The 15,126-nt window shown below is 56.3% G+C and overlaps 1 protein-coding gene across 1 annotated transcript in view; it reads left to right on the top strand.

Annotated features, from left to right (window-relative positions):
* Positions 1–4,440, top strand: part of SHANK3 (SH3 and multiple ankyrin repeat domains 3) — a 56,187-nt gene extending 51,747 nt beyond the window's left edge. The window contains exon 22 of the mRNA XM_062202598.1: positions 3,849–4,440. Coding sequence (XP_062058582.1) covers positions 3,849–4,440 — 592 coding nt within the window. The remainder of the gene's footprint in view (positions 1–3,848) is intronic.
* The last annotated feature ends 10,686 nt before the right edge of the window (positions 4,441–15,126 follow it).

The following is a 15,126-nucleotide window of genomic DNA, read 5'->3' as shown; positions in this document are numbered from 1 at the left end:
CAGGACTGCTTATACGCTCTTGTCCTACAGCTGAGGTGGCTGGGGTCTGGCACTCATGTCTCACTTAGGGATAAAACTGCTAGTCATCTGTCTCTTAGAAAAATGTCCAAAATGTGAGAAGTTCTGGTGTCCAGGCGTGGCTGTCTCCCTCCATGACCAGTCCTGGCAGAGGCCCTGGGTCACTGACCCTGGCTACCCTCCTCAGCATCACAGTCCTGAGCTGTGTCCCTGATCCCCGTGGGTCTCCCTCTCCTTACCCCTCGACACCGCCGGGAGGGAAATGCCTGTCTCACCGGCCTTCCCCACCGGTGGCTGTATCCAGGCTCCGGTGCTCGTCAGCCATGAGGTGCTCTACGGCCTGAGTTCTTTCTGGACAGGGGAAGCCGCCCTGTGCGACACAGAACCACAGCTCAGTGTCTTGTGGAAAACATGCTGCTCCTTTGCACTGGGACTGTCCTTTGGCCTCTTTTGAAACCTGATCCCAGGAGCCCAGCGCTCTGGTCCTCTGTGCCAGCTCTGCTGAACAGAGCCATTGTCTGCTCAGAGCTACACACCTGTGTTTGAGGCCCACACCTGTCTGAACCACATGTGTCTTCCAGGCCTCGCTTGTGGGTCTGAATCCCACGTTTGGTCTGAGCCCCATGGCAATGCCCAGGTCTGCCTTGGCTCTCAGTTTCACACCTGTCTGACCTGCGTGTCTGCTCTGTGGAAAAGCTCCATGGAGGTGTAGCTTTGGAAACACAGAGTCAGCCCCCTGCTGCGCTGCCTCTCGATGCCTTTGATAAGATTGTGTGGACGAGGCACCTGTGCTGTGGATTTGGGCGGAGTCTGTGCTTTTCCGATCCTACCTGCAGGGGCTTCAGGGCCAGCAGGGCCTGTCCTGAGGACCAGACTGAAGGTGCCATAGGGGCACCCAGGCTTGGGTGTCCGCTCCCCTCGAAGGCCACGTGCAGCTGGCTTTCTGCAGACGTGTTCCCAGGAGGGAGTGGCTGTCAGGGCTGGAGCTGTGAACAGGCGTGGGTGGTGAGGACTAAGGTGCCATCAGCAGAACAGAGGCCCCCAGCAGCTTCTGGAGCACGTCTGGTTTTGTGTTCCCGTAGAGGATTGTTCCTCTTAGTAAGGCTCCCAAATTGCAAAAGGCCACAGGCCTAGACCTTCCCTGGAATGAGCCAGAGTGGCGCTTCTTCCTGCTTGTTGGCACGAGAGGGTCAACAGCGGTGTGCATTCTTGGGAGAGACAGGCCCTGGTACCGTGATCTTCTTCCGGCCGTCTTGTGCTCCTGGCTTTGGGTGAGGAACAGGAGTCGACATGGCTGAAAGGCCCTGGGACTGTGGAGGGTCTGGGTGCAGAAGTGGCTGGAGGTGAGCAGGCGACTCGTGCAGACATTCGGGTTAGTGACTTGGAGGCCATTGAGGAGAAGGGACGGGTCCTGCCTTGCACTAGAGCTCTGGGAGCAATGGCATTGCTGGGCACATCAGCCTACATGAAGGGCGTGGGTGGGACACAGGGCCCAGAAGAAAGTACAGAGAAGCAGAGGAAAATCTTCAGGAAGGGAGACGCTGAATGGGGTGCTTGGAGGGAAGACAGACAGGTCACGGGGCGGGGTGGGGGTCCTGCCGACAGCCTGAGCCACTGCAGGGGACAGGGACCTCACTGGAGACACTGGCCCTGTCCAAGATTCAGATCTTGGTGAAGACCACCCTGACATTTCACTTCACAGCCTGGACTTGGCTGTGGAGGGGGGCTGCTAAGGGTGCCCCCATAGCTCCAGGACACCTGGAAGGTGGTAGGGGTGTGGCCCAGTGGAACCCAGTTCTCAGTTTCTTGCTCCCTGGTATCTCTGGAGCCTGCCTGCCCTCGGCCTGGGTCTCCGCTTACCCCTGCTGAGCAGGAGACCTCCAGTACCAATCAGACAGGCTCTGGGCTCTGACGGCCTCCCTACGTGCTGCCATCACTGTGGTCACGCTTCTGTCACATCTGAGACCCAAGCACACTGAAATCTAAACCTCAGAGTGGGGTCAGAGCAGACATCTGTGCCTCAGGCCCCCAGGCCAGGGTTGCTCTGTGAGGGTCAGGGGTGACAGGTGAGGTGCATATGCCCGGTCTTACTCCTTGCTGGGTGTCCCTGTCTGGTCCCAGAGGCGCAGTTCCCTGAGTCTCCTGGCAGTCACCACCCATGGGCACCCAGCACCCAGCACCACATGGTACCTCCCCCGGCTGCTGCCCCACTTCATCCTGAAGCCCTGGTGACTCCGTGGAGTCCAGATTGGGGTTGGCTCCTGTTCCACCTCAAGTGTTCCTGGAGCCCCTATCCAGTGGGGGCACAGTCTAACTCCTCGGGGAGCTTGAGCAGTTGGGAGGAGGCAGTAGGATAGGCTGAGGAGAGGGCCAGCAGAAGGGGGTGGAAACAAGTCGAGGAGGAGAGACAGCGCAGCTCTGTGGAGAGGGCTCCCATTGCTCGTAGGACACGAGAGCAAAGCCTGCTGCAAGGGAGCCTGTGCTGCTGGGTGATGGGCACTGGGCGTGCCGTGTGGTCAGGCCAGCACACACGTGGGTGGCAACCCAGAGAAGGGATCCTTAGCCCAGTGTGGGCAGGGGAGGGATGGTGACTGGACAGAGGCCAGTCAGATGACAGAGGATGGGGGGGGGGGTGCTGGGTGCTGCTGCGCACTTCGCAGGCAGTGCTGAGGCGGCACGTGAGGTCTGCGCTGCCCAGGCGAGCGCTCTAGAGCACGGGTTCCATGCAGGCCAGTCAGGAGGCTGCACCTATCTGCCAGTCCACTTGCACGTTCGGACATCCTCAACGTGTCCCCTCTCCCCGCAGCTGTCTTCCACAGCAGCTGCACCCAACTCCTCCCTCCACAAGGGGCTGGCCAGGGGCTCCTGCACCTGGCTGCCAGCTGTGTGGCTGTGACTGTGGCCATGTGAGCCTGGCCTGCTAACACTCTCTCTCATTGCTCTCTCCTGCCCATCTGCATGTGGCTGCTCTGTCTAGCTGCGCGGTGGTCCCGAGCGCCGGCTGTGTAAGTGAGCATGCCCATCCCATGCCTCTTGCCGTCCACCGGGTCTCTGCTCTGCATGGCTGAGTGGGTCTTCTGGTCGCTGACAGCCCCGAGGCTTCCCCTGGCCACAGTAAGGGATACGCTTAGGGATGGGAATGGGGGGATATGGGAGTGGGTGTTCTCAGTAATCACCACAGGCAGTCCTGCCATGGCCAGGCTGAAGAGGGGCTAGAGGTCAGGGTCCTGAGAGGAGAGGTGGGAAGTGAGGTGCCATCCAGCCTGTGTGTGTGTGCGCGCACATGCACGTGCTGCCTCGTGTCTGCAACATGGGGGCGCCATCGCTGCCGTGCATGCTGCCCTGTGTGGGGCGGCTGCCTCGCCTGCCCTGCATGTGCTGCTGCTCTGTGTGGGTGTGGGCGCCGCCTGGTGTCTTCGGTGCCGTGGGCCTGTTCAGCCTGGTGCTGCTGCCAGTCTTGCCCGCGACTCAGCCATCCCCCAAGGCTCCGGGCTCCACTCAGCGCTGTGGGCACTGCGGGGTGTTGCCCCAGTCTTGCTGCCTGGAGCACCTGTGTTTGGGGCCCATATCTGAGGCTGGTAGGGAGGGGACAGCCCAGCCCTGTGCCAGGAGAGGCTGTCTTGCCACTGGAGCCTCAGCGGAGGGGGGAGGGCCCCAGTCCTCTCAGAATGCAGTCTAGGGCCCGCCAGAGCCAAGCCCTGGCTCTGACTCTGGCGGCCAAGAGAGGGCTGGGTAATGTGGGATGTTCCCACCAGCCCGCCCTTCTCCCCTCCGCCCATCCCCCTCGCTGCGAGCCCCTCGCCTCGCCCTGAACCCCTCTCCCTCCACAGGCTCTTCAGCAGCCTCGGTGAGCTGAGCTCCATTTCAGCGCAGCGCAGCCCCACGGGCCCGGGCGGCGGGGCCTCCTACGCGGTGCGGCCCAGTGGCCGCTACCCCGTGGCGCGACGCGCCCCGAGCCCAGTGAAGCCCGCGTCGCTGGAGCGGGTGGAGGGGCTGGGGGCGGGCGCGGGGGGCGCGGGGCGGCCCTTCGGCCTCACGCCCCCCACCATCCTCAAGTCGTCCAGCCTCTCCATTCCGCATGAGCCCAAGGAGGTGCGCTTCGTGGTGCGCAGCGTGAGCGCGCGCAGCCGCTCCCCGTCGCCGTCGCCGCTGCCCTCGCCCGCGCCCGGCCCCGGCCCCGGCGCACCCGGCCCGCGCAGGCCCTTCCAGCAGAAGCCAATGCAGCTCTGGAGCAAGTTCGATGTGGGCGACTGGCTGGAGAGCATCCACCTAGGCGAGCACCGCGACCGCTTCGAGGACCACGAGATCGAGGGCGCGCACCTGCCCGCGCTCACCAAGGAAGACTTCGTGGAGCTGGGCGTCACACGCGTGGGCCACCGCATGAACATCGAGCGCGCGCTGCGGCAGCTGGAGGGCAGCTGACGCCGCACCCCCGCTCCCGTCCCAGCCGCGCCCTGCGGGCAGGGCCCTGACCCCTCCCCGGGCCGCGGGCTCGGCCCGCCCCCGCCATGGCGCCGGGCCGGGAATGTTGCATGAATCGTGCTGTTTGCTGTTGCTCGGAGACTTGCCCTGTACATTGCTTAGTGCCCTCCCGGGCCGCCGGGCCGGGCCCAGCGCACAGTCAGGACGGCTCGGACCAGGGAGGCCGGGCGGGAGGGCCGGGGTGCGGTGCTCTGACCGGCGCCTCCTCCGCAGCTCCTGGTGGCCCTTCTCCCAGAGGGGGAACCTAGTCCAGCATGCGAGGCCAGGACACGCCTTGGCGACTCGGGGGGAGGGGGGAGACATTGGGGTTCTCGACGGGGGGCCAGAAAGCCCCCCTGTTTTGCATATTTTAATCCACTCTATATTTGGAACGAGAAAAGGAACAAATATCTCTGTCCGTAACAGTTTCCTCTTCCCCTCGTCCCCTGGCCCTCCCGCCGGTCCCGCTGCAGCTGCCCAGTCTTCCATCTGCGGCCCTCACTGCCACTGCCGCCCCACACGGGGCAGGGGACGCTCCAGCTGGTCTGGGGTTGGCCAGGGTCCTGGTGGCCGGCCCTAGGGCCCCGCTCGCTCGGCCCCTTCCCTCGCTGAGCTGTAGTGAGCCCCATCGACCCTTCAGGTGCTGCTCGGGGGAGGGGCGGCAGGCGGCCAGTCCTGCTGGGCGCCAGCGTGGTCCAGTCCGGTCACAGGTGGCCTGGGAGGCCAGCGCCCTGGGGGTGGGGCAGGGTCCCTAACACTCCACCCCCAGCCATCTTCCTCACAGGGTCTCTCCCCGAGGAGGGGTCCAGCCTCCTCCCACGTTTTTTGGGCAACTACAGCAGAGAAGTCTCCCTGCCTTGGGCCCCACTGTCTCTTGCCCCTGCCCTGTGTGTGCGCGCGTGTGTGCGTGTGCACGTGTGTGTGAAACTGGGTGCGACTGAGCACATGGGAGTCCCCGTGTGTGCCGGGCTTGCGGAGGGGGGCTGTGCAAGTGTGTGCCGGGAGCCGGCGGGGTGGGGGGCGGAGGTGTGTGTGTGCCTGTGACAGCGTCCTGTCTCCTCGTGGAGAGAAGGTCAGAGGCTGTCCTGCCCCGGGTCCTTCCAGAGCCTCACCCAGCCTGAGCTGGGTTAGCTGTTGAACCCTGGCCGCTGGGGGCGGCCCCAGAGACCCCTTGGAGGCAGCTCCGTTCTTTGGGCTTCTGAGGGTATCCCGGGGGACCACTAGAGTCAGGCCACCACGGAGCCCTAGGGAGAGTCAAAGACCCCTGAGGGCGCCCCAGTCCCCCTTACTGTGACTCCTCACAGTCAGCAACGACCTGTGGGGCGGGGGCCCTGGGGCGTTTTTAAACCTAGGGTTTGGAGTCTGGACTCAGCTCCATCCACGTCACTCACAAGTTTCTGTTTATATTTATAGCTTTTTTTAATAAAAGAAAAAAAAAAGAAAACATAAGTTTTCACAGCCCAGGGGCCTGGCACGCCGGTCTGTGCCCGCCTGCCCCGCCCCCGCCCACCGGCCCCATTCCCTGGGCAGAGTCACACCCACACTGTCTCCCGACACACCAGGTCACACACAGCAGTCACCGTAACGACTGCCACATACACACTCGGTCTCACACTCACCTGTGGGTTTTTGGTTCCGTTCAATTTGGGTTTTTAACTTTACAGGGTCAGTTCTGCTTCACCCTCCTTTTGTATGGAGTTCCATCCGGGGGAGTTCGCCCCCTGCTCCAGTCCTGAGGCCTCCTGACCCTGACGTTGTGATACACCCCACAGAGATCTATGTTTCTTATATTATTATTATTGATAATAATTATTATAATATTATTATGTAATAAATTTATAAGAAATGAAGCCGCGTCTCACTCGCCTGCTTGAGGATCCTGGGAGCACAAGTCTGTCCCTCAGGGGAGTCGCAGACCCCATGCCTGGGGCCGCTGTGACTTCCACGGAGCAGACCCTGGCCCTGTGCCGACGCCTGCCTCGAGTCCGCGGGGTCCTCACCCGTGCTTCCCTGGACTCTGCCGCCTGCTCAGCACCTCAGCCAGAACTCTGGCCGTCCCCCGGCACCCCTGGCAGGGCTGCTCCCAGCGTCCAGCTGTTTTATCAGGTCTGCTGCCCTGACCTGTGGCCCTCGCCTACTTCTCCGCCGTCCTGCCTGTGCTGCGGCTGTGGGCAGGCCTCGCGTCTTCCCCTGAGCAGGTTCAGTGGTTTTGTCTCCATCCCTGCCTTCGGCTCACTCACCACAGAGGGAACCTGCAGTGAAGAAGCTGACCGGCCCCGTCTGCACCTGCCTCTCCCTCTCTGCCGTGCAGGTGCTGAAGCCCACCGCAGGCATGGACTCTGTCCCTACTCAAGCCCACTCCTTCCTCTGCCTCCACATCGCCCACACAGCCTCAGAGGCTGCACTCCAGGTCGCTTCGTCCAGGAAGCCCTTCCTGACCCCCAGAGTCTGTCAGGGTTAGCGTCTGTGCTCTCACTGCCCTGGCGGCACCTCAGATTGGAGCAAGGGACGCTTCTTGGCTTGGGTCCTCTCCCTCCCTGCACTGGGCTCTGCAAGGACGTAAGGTTGTCGCTTGTGCTGCCCCAGCCCTGCAGACACTGTCCTTCAAGGGTGGACAAGTGACCATAAGCCGCCACCTGCCCATGATGTGGCAAGGGAGGCATGTCCTGTTGGCACCTGGTGGGGGCGGCTGGGCCACAGGGGAGGCGAACACCTCAGCAAGTGGACAGAGAGGGCGTGCCATCTTGAAGGATGGACAGTGAGTGAGCAGGCACTGGAGACAAGATGGAGTGGAGACCACCAAGGGTTAGTGATGTCTCCTGAGGGGAGGGGCTTACAGAGGGCAGTGGACCAAAGCCGTGCTGTGTCGAGGGAACGATTGTAGGTGCTGGCTCTGAGGTTGTCCTAGACTGGGACTGGAGCCGAGGGGGGCGAGGCCTGGCAAGTGTGGCCTGGGATCTCTCAGCAGGAGGTTCTGCCTCAGAGGTCACTTCAAGGGTGGCCCAGAGGGAGCTACTAAGGCTGGGGATCATGACCCTCAGTCTGTCTAGAAAGTCCCAGAGTCTCATGTCTTCAACATTTTAAAAAATTTTTTCATCTCATTTTCAAGTCATCATACAGAAGGGACTACACAGGAAGTTAGGGAGGGTCCCTGGGAGGAAATGAGTGGGAGGGCAGAGAGACCCCGACTGCGTCTGGCTGAGCACTGCAGTGTGGGGACCAGCGGTCTCCTCTGAGCTGCACCTGGAACCCTGGATCTCTAACCAGGACCCAGCCTGGGGTAGCGGGAAAGGGAAAGTTCAGCTTCCTCCTGAGCAAAGCGCAGGGCCCCTGCCTTCCGTGGAACAGCAGTGCCCAGCTGGCACCAAGGGACCTGGGGGCGGGGCAGAAGATGAAGGCCTTCCAGGTTCAAAGATGCTTCAAGACCTGCACGGCCTGGGCCATGGAGACCGCTAGAGGCGGGGGGAGTGGCAGAGCAGAGCAGAAACCCTGGGCTCCTCCTGCCCACGGCTGCTCCAGCAATCCCTCAGGCCCTCAGAACACTCTGGAACCTGCCCGGGGAGGTCTTCCTGGGGAAAGGGTAGGACTGGATGAGCATGGGGAGTGGAGTAGGGATGGGCGGGGGGCTGGAGGGCATGGGTATCCGGGTGAGACAAAGAGGTGGGAGTGGGGAAGCAGGGGTGTCGGGAGAACAGGGGCATCGAGAAGGGGTAGGCCTGGGGAGATGAGGTGGGGAGCGGTAGGAGCCAAGAGCAGGGAGGAGGAGGGTGGGAACCGCTGGGCATCCCCGTCCTGCTGCCTGTGCTGGGAGCTTCGCCTCAGCCTCAGCCAAGGCCCCAGTGGCCACCAGGACTCCATCCTCTGCCCCCAGAACCTAGCTGTCCTGCACCTTCCTCTCCCTCCCTCACTCTCGGAATGGCGTGGAGGAAGCCAAGCCACTCCCACTCCCTCAAGGTGCTCGTTGACAAACAACCCTGGTTGGCCACATGCCTCACCATCACTTTGGGTGGGGCTTTTCTGGAATCAGAGCAGGTTAGTTCAGCAGGGGTAAGCAATAATCGTCTTCTAGAAGCTACACGTAGAGTCTCCAGAATTTGCTATTGCATACCTCCTAAGGATTTTATTTATTTATTTGAGAGATAGACTTAAAGACAGTGAGAGGGAGAGATAGAAAGAAAGGTCTTCCATCTGCTGGTTCATTCCCCAAATGGCCACAACAGCCAGAGCTGCCCTGATCTGAAGCCAGAAGCCAGATTCTTCCGGGTCTCCTATGCAGGTGCATGGGCCCAAGTGTCTGGACCACCTTCTGCTTTCCCAGGCCATAGCAGAGAGCTGGACTTGAAGAGGAGCAGCAGGGACTAGAACCACTACCCATATGGGATGCTGGCACTGCAGGCAGAGGATAACCTACTGAGCCACAGTGCCGGCCCCCTAAATATTTTTTTAAACTAGGTACTAGGGCAGGCATTGTGGTACAGGAAGTTAAGCCACTGCCTGGGATGCCAGTATCCCATATCGGAGTGCCAGTTCAAGTCTTGACTTCACTGTTTCCCAACCAGCTCCTCCTAATGCAGATCCTGGGAGGGAGCAGGTGATGGCTCAAGTACCTGGACCCTTGCCACCCATGTGGGAGATCTGGATTGAGTTCCAGGCTTCTGGTTCCGACCTGGCCCAGCCCCTGTTGTTGTAGGCATTAGAGGGGTGAATCAGCAGACGGAAGATCTCTCTCTCTCTCTCTCTTTTGCTATCTCTGCCTTTCAAATAGATAAAAATAAATTTTAAAAAAAGATTTATTTGAAAGGTAGAGTTACAGAGAGGGAGAGGCAGGAGGCAGAGAGTGAGATCTTCCACCTGCTGGTTCACTCCCCAAATGGCCACAACCTCCAGGACGGGGCCAGCCCAAAGCCAGGAGCCAGGAGCCAGGAGCTTCATCTGGGTCTCTCAAGTGGGTGCTAGGGTCCAAGCACTTGGGCCATCTTCTGTTTCTTTCCCAAGTGCATTAGCAAGGAGCTAGATCCAAAGTGGGGTAGTCAGGACATGAGTTGTGCCCTTATGGGATGCTGGCACTGCAGGCAGCAGAGTAACCTGCTGTACCACAGTGCAGGCCCTGAAAACGCATTTCTTTAAAACTAGGGGTTGGTGTTGTGGTGTAGCAAGTAAAGCTGCTGCCTGCTATGCCAGCATTCAGTATAGGCGCCAGTTTGAGGCCCAGCTGCTCCACTTCAGATTAGTGCCCTGCTAACGTGCCTGGGAAAGCAGTAGAAGATGGCCTAAGTGCTTGGGCCCTGCACCCACGTGGGAGACCCAAATGAAGCTCCTGGCTCCTGGCTTCCGCCTGGCCCAGCCCTAGTCATTGCAGCCACCTGGGGAGTGAACTAGCAGATGGAGGACTTCTCTGCTTCTTTCTCTATCTCAGCCCTTGTCCTGACTGTTGATGAACAACTTAATACTTTATCCCTTTTAGTATTTTTTTTGTTCTACTTAATACTATTGGTTGAACTATTTAATTAACACACTTAGGTGTTTAAATTTAACTGAAAAGTGATTCCTGTTAAATATAAGAGTGGGAATAAGAGAGGGAGGAGATGTACAATTTGGGACATGCTCAATCGGACTTGCCCCAAACGGTAGATTCCAATTCAATCCAATCAAGGTGGCATGTACCAATGCCATCTCACTAGTCAAAGTGATCAGTTTCAGTTCACAATTGATCCTAGTGATAGGATTAAGAGTCAAAGGGATCACATAAACAAGACTAGTGACTGCTAATACTAACTGATAGAATTAAAAAGGAGAGAACGATCCAACAGGGGAAGCGGGATACACAGCAGACTCATAGAATGGCAGATGTCCTAAACAGCACTCTGGCCTCAGAATCAGCCCTTAAGGCATTCAGATCTGGCTGAACAGCCCATGAGAGTATTTTAGGCATGGAAAGCCAAGACACTCTGGGGGAAAAAAAAAAAAACCTAAATGAAAGATCTCTGCCAGAGAGATCCCAGTGGAAAGAACAGGTCATCAAAGAAGGAGGTACCTTTCTCTGAAGGGAGGAGAGAACTTCCACTTTGACTATGACCTTGTCTAAATGAGATCAGAGTTGGCGAACTCAAAAGGCTTCCATAGCCTTGGCAACCCACGACAAGAGCCTAGAGTGATTACTGATGCCATAAACAAGAGTGTTAATTGTTAAGTCAACAACAGGAGTCACTGTGCACTTACTCCCCATGTAGGATCTCTGTCCTTAATGTGTTGTTCAATGTGAATTAATGCAATAACTAGTACTCTAACAGTACTTTACACTTTGTATTTCTGTGTGGGTGCAAACTGTTGAAATCTTTACTTAATATATACTAAATTGATCTTCTGTATATAAAGATAATTGAAAATGAATCTTGATGTGAATGGAAGGGGAGAGGGAGCGGGAGATGGGAGGGTTGCGGGAGGGAGGGAAGTTATGGGGGGGGGAAGCCACTGTAATCCAAAAGCTGTACTTTGGAAATTTATATTTATTAAATAAAAGTTAAAAAAATAACCAGGTACTACCTTTCATTTTACAGTTTATCCCAACATTTTCATGTTTAAATAGTTGCAAAGGTTATGAACTCTATAAAATTGTACATATCAACATTTACAATTAAATGTTAATCATTCTTTTAAGTAATTCTCATGGATCTAAATGCTATAGCAATTTTATGCCCATGAAAGTCCTCCTTTAAAAACACAGAGGCAGGCGCCACGGCTCAATAGGCTAATCCTCCGCCTGCAGCGCCTGTACACCGGGTTCTAGTCCCGGTTGGGGCGCCAGATTCTGTCCTGGTTGCTCCTCTTCCAGTCCAGCTCTCTGCTGTGGCCCAGGAAGGCAGTGGAGGATGGCCCAAGTGCTTGGGCCCTGCACCCGCATGGGAGATCAGGAGAAGCACCTGGCTCCTGGCTTCGGATCAGCGCGGTGCGCTGACCGCAGCACACCAGCTGCAGCAGCCATTGGGGTGGGGGTGGGGTGTGAACCAACAGAAATTGAAGACCTTTCTTTCTGTCTCTCTCTCTCACTGTCCACTCTGCCTGTCGGAAAAACAAAAACAAAAACAAAACAAAACAAAACAAAAACAAACAAAAACAAAACAAAAAAAACACTGAATAATCTTTTATTTAACAATCAAAAAACTTTAATATCAGTTCCTTGGTGCCATTTCTTGAACTGCTATTCCGAAGTCCTTTTTAGCTATTTATCAGGTACAACCTGACACTCAAGTAAGCTAACGGAGGCCTGGGAGTGGCATTTTTTGTAGTGGTTAGATGCGACTTAGATGTCTGCCTTCCACATTCCCGCGGAACGGGTACCAGTCCCAGCTCTGAGCCCAACTCCAGCTTTCTGCTAGGGCATACCCTGGGAGGAAGCAAGCGATGGCTCAGATGGTTGGGGCCCTACCACTCACGTGCATGATGGGGACTGAGCCCAGCCTTGGCTGTTGTGCTCATTTAGGGAGTGAGTGAACCTGCAGATGGGAAATCGCAGTCCGTCTCTCTCTGCCTTTCAAATAATTATATTGATAGATTTTTTTTTTTTTTAAAAAAAAGAGGCCTTTTGGCCGGTGCCATGGCTCAACAGGCTAATCCTCCGCCTTGCGGCGCCAGCACACCGGGTTCTAGTCCCGGTTGGGGCACAGGATTCTGTCCCAGTTGCCCCTCTTCCAGGCCAGCTCTCTGCTATGGCCCGGGAGTGCAGTGGAGGATGGCGCAAGTGCTTGGGCCCTGCACCCCATGGGAGACCAGGATAAGCACCTGGCTCCTGCCATCGGATCAGCGCGGTGCGCCGGCCGTGGTGACCATTGGAGGGTGAACTAACGGCAAAAAGGAAGACCTTTCTCTCTGTCTCTCTCTCTCTCTCTCTCACTGTCCTCTCTGCTTGTCAAAAATAAAAATAAAATAAAATAAAATAAAAAATAAAAAAAGAGGCCTCTGACACACAGTGTTAGCACTGAGCTAGTGCAACAGGGTCTTCCGACCTTCAGTGGAGGTGAGACCACCCCCACAAAAGTGGAAAAACAGAGTCTGCTCACTTCGTGGGGGAGAGGAGCCCTCCTGACACTCAGGCAGAAGAAACGTGTCCTAGGGACACTCAAGTATGAGTGTGCAAGAGTTCCTGATACTCAGATAAAATTCCCAACAGCCTGATACTGATGTGCGGAGACAAATTCTTAAACTGACACAGAGGGGTGACCTCCTGATACACAGGCAGCAGAGATAAAAATCTCAGTGCTGAGGTACTGTTGAGATGACCTGCTCATATTTACCGAGAGGAAATTTTTAGAAGGTTTTTATTTAATGAATACAAATTTCATATGGACAGCTTTTAGGAATATAGTGGTTCTTCCCCCCATTCTTGCCCTGCCACCCCCACTCCCATCCCACCTCTAATACCTCTCCCATCCCATGCTTCATTAAGATTCATTTTTAATTGACATTATATACAGAAGACCAACTCTAGACTAAGAGAGATTTCAACAGTTTGCACCCACACTGACACACAAAGTATAAAGTACAGTTTGAAGACAAGTTTTACCATTAATTCTCATAGTATACCTCATTAAGGACAGAGTTCCTACATGGGGAATAAGTGCACAGTGACTTCTGTTGCCTAGAGGAAATTAAACCTCTTGCTTAGCAGATCAATACTCAGGGAAGAGAATTAGATCATCCTGCCACTTCCTTGGGAAACAGAGATGAGATGTCCTGGCCCAGTAATGGGAGAGCCCTTCTGACCTGCAGGGGCAGGAGATAGTGGACACTTGTGTAGAGGAAATGATAGCTCCTGGTATTCAGGTGCAGGAGAGGAGCCCTCCGGACAACCCTCTGGAGGAAATGAGATGCTCTGACGATCAGGAGACAGAAACTCCGGTAGGGAAGGTAAGACCTGGTGACATTTAAACAGAGTAGACGAGACGTGCTGGCCCTCCAGGGGGGCAATGAGGTCTTTAGGAAAAGATTGACTGTCCTCACAATCAGACAGAAAATAGGATCCTTCACGAAAACTCGTAACTTCTGAGGAGGTGACACCTTGCTGCACTGAAGAAACCTGGAAACATTCAGGAAGGAAAAGCAAGATTCTGTGATTTTTGGCAATGGACAGGAAGGTGGGCTTCAGGGTCAGAAATTAGAGAAGTTTAACAGGCTCGTCGAAACCATTGCTGCTAACATACACTTGAAAAGAGGATTCAGGGGCCGGCGCTGTGGTACAGCAGGTTAATGCCCTGGCCTGCAGTGTCGGCATCCCACTTCCAATCCAGCTCTCTTCTATGGCCTGGGAGGGCAGTAAAACATGGCCTGAGTCCTTGGGCCCCTTCGTGGGAGACTCAGAAGAAGCTCCTGGCTCCCGGCTTTGGATCAGTGCAGCTCCGGCTGTTGCAGCCAACTGGGGAGTGGATCATCAGATGGAAGACCTCTCTCTCTCTCTCTCTCTCTCTGCCTCTCCTCTCTCTGTGTAACTCTGACTTTCAAATAAATAAATAAATAAATCTTCAAAAGAAAAGAAAGGAGGATTAAAAAGGGTTGGTGCTGTAGTGCAGTGGGCTAAGCCGCTCCTTGTGACGCCAGCATCTCATATAGGCACTGGCTGGAGTCCCGGTTGCTCCACTTCGGATCCAGCTCCCTGCTAATGAGCCTGGGAAAGCAGCAGAAAATGGCCCAAATGCTTGGGCCCCTGCACCATGGATGAAGCTCCTGGCTCCTGGCTTCGGTCTGGCCAAGCCCTGGCCATTGTGGCCATTTGGGGAGTGAACCAGCAGATGAAAATGCCCTCCCACCGTCTTTGTCTCTCCTCTTTCTGTACCTCTTTCAAATAAAATAAATCTAAATAAATAAATAAATAAATAAATAAAAGGCAGGTCGGGCATGTGGTGCAGCAGTTAAGCTCCCACTGGGGACATCTGCATCCCACATCAGAGCGCCTGATTCAGTCCCAGCTCCTGCGCTTCCATTCCAGCTTCCTGCTAACGAACTGGCCAGGAGGGCTCAAGACCTTGGGTCCCTGCCACCCACGTGGGAGACCCACAGTGAGTTCCAGGCTCCTGGCTTCAGCCTGGCCCAGACCTGGCTGTTGTGGCCATCTGAACTGGCAGATGTAAGACCTCTGTCTGTGTCTCTCTGCATTTCAAATAAATAATTAAAATTTAACACACAGACCAAAAGATTCAAAGACAATTCCCCTCAGCGGGCATTAAGGATCTGTTCTCTTAAACCTGACCCCTTGTAGGCACTGGCAGGTGGAAGCTCTGTCCATCACTGAGGCATGTCGAGATGCTCGTCAGTCCGTGAGTCTGACAGCCAGAACCTGAAATGCACCGAGCCAGAGCTTTGGATGGTGGTGGTGGTGGTGGGGTCCAGCAAGAGTAACTGGAATAACGACCCTGGCCTTGGGACTGAGGGAATGGGGCTGCGCGTGAGTCTCCCGTCCTCTGGCTGGGAAGGGCGTGTGGGGAGCCTTGCAGGAAGTCAGGAAGTCACTTCCACGAATCAGTTAAGCCAGGGGCTTGCCTGGCCTTGCTGCTGGGGGTGGGGGTGGGAGGTCCCCCTGCTGATTGGCCAGCAGGCCACGGAGCTTTATGAGGTCACCAGACTCGAGGCCAAGGCTGGGGCAGGAGTACGGCGGAG

Source organism: Lepus europaeus, chromosome 10 (assembly GCF_033115175.1).
Source record: "Lepus europaeus isolate LE1 chromosome 10, mLepTim1.pri, whole genome shotgun sequence".
Taxonomy (NCBI): domain Eukaryota; kingdom Metazoa; phylum Chordata; class Mammalia; order Lagomorpha; family Leporidae; genus Lepus; species Lepus europaeus.
Note: the sequence above shows the minus strand (reverse complement) of the source record. Positions and strands in the feature narration are given on the sequence as shown.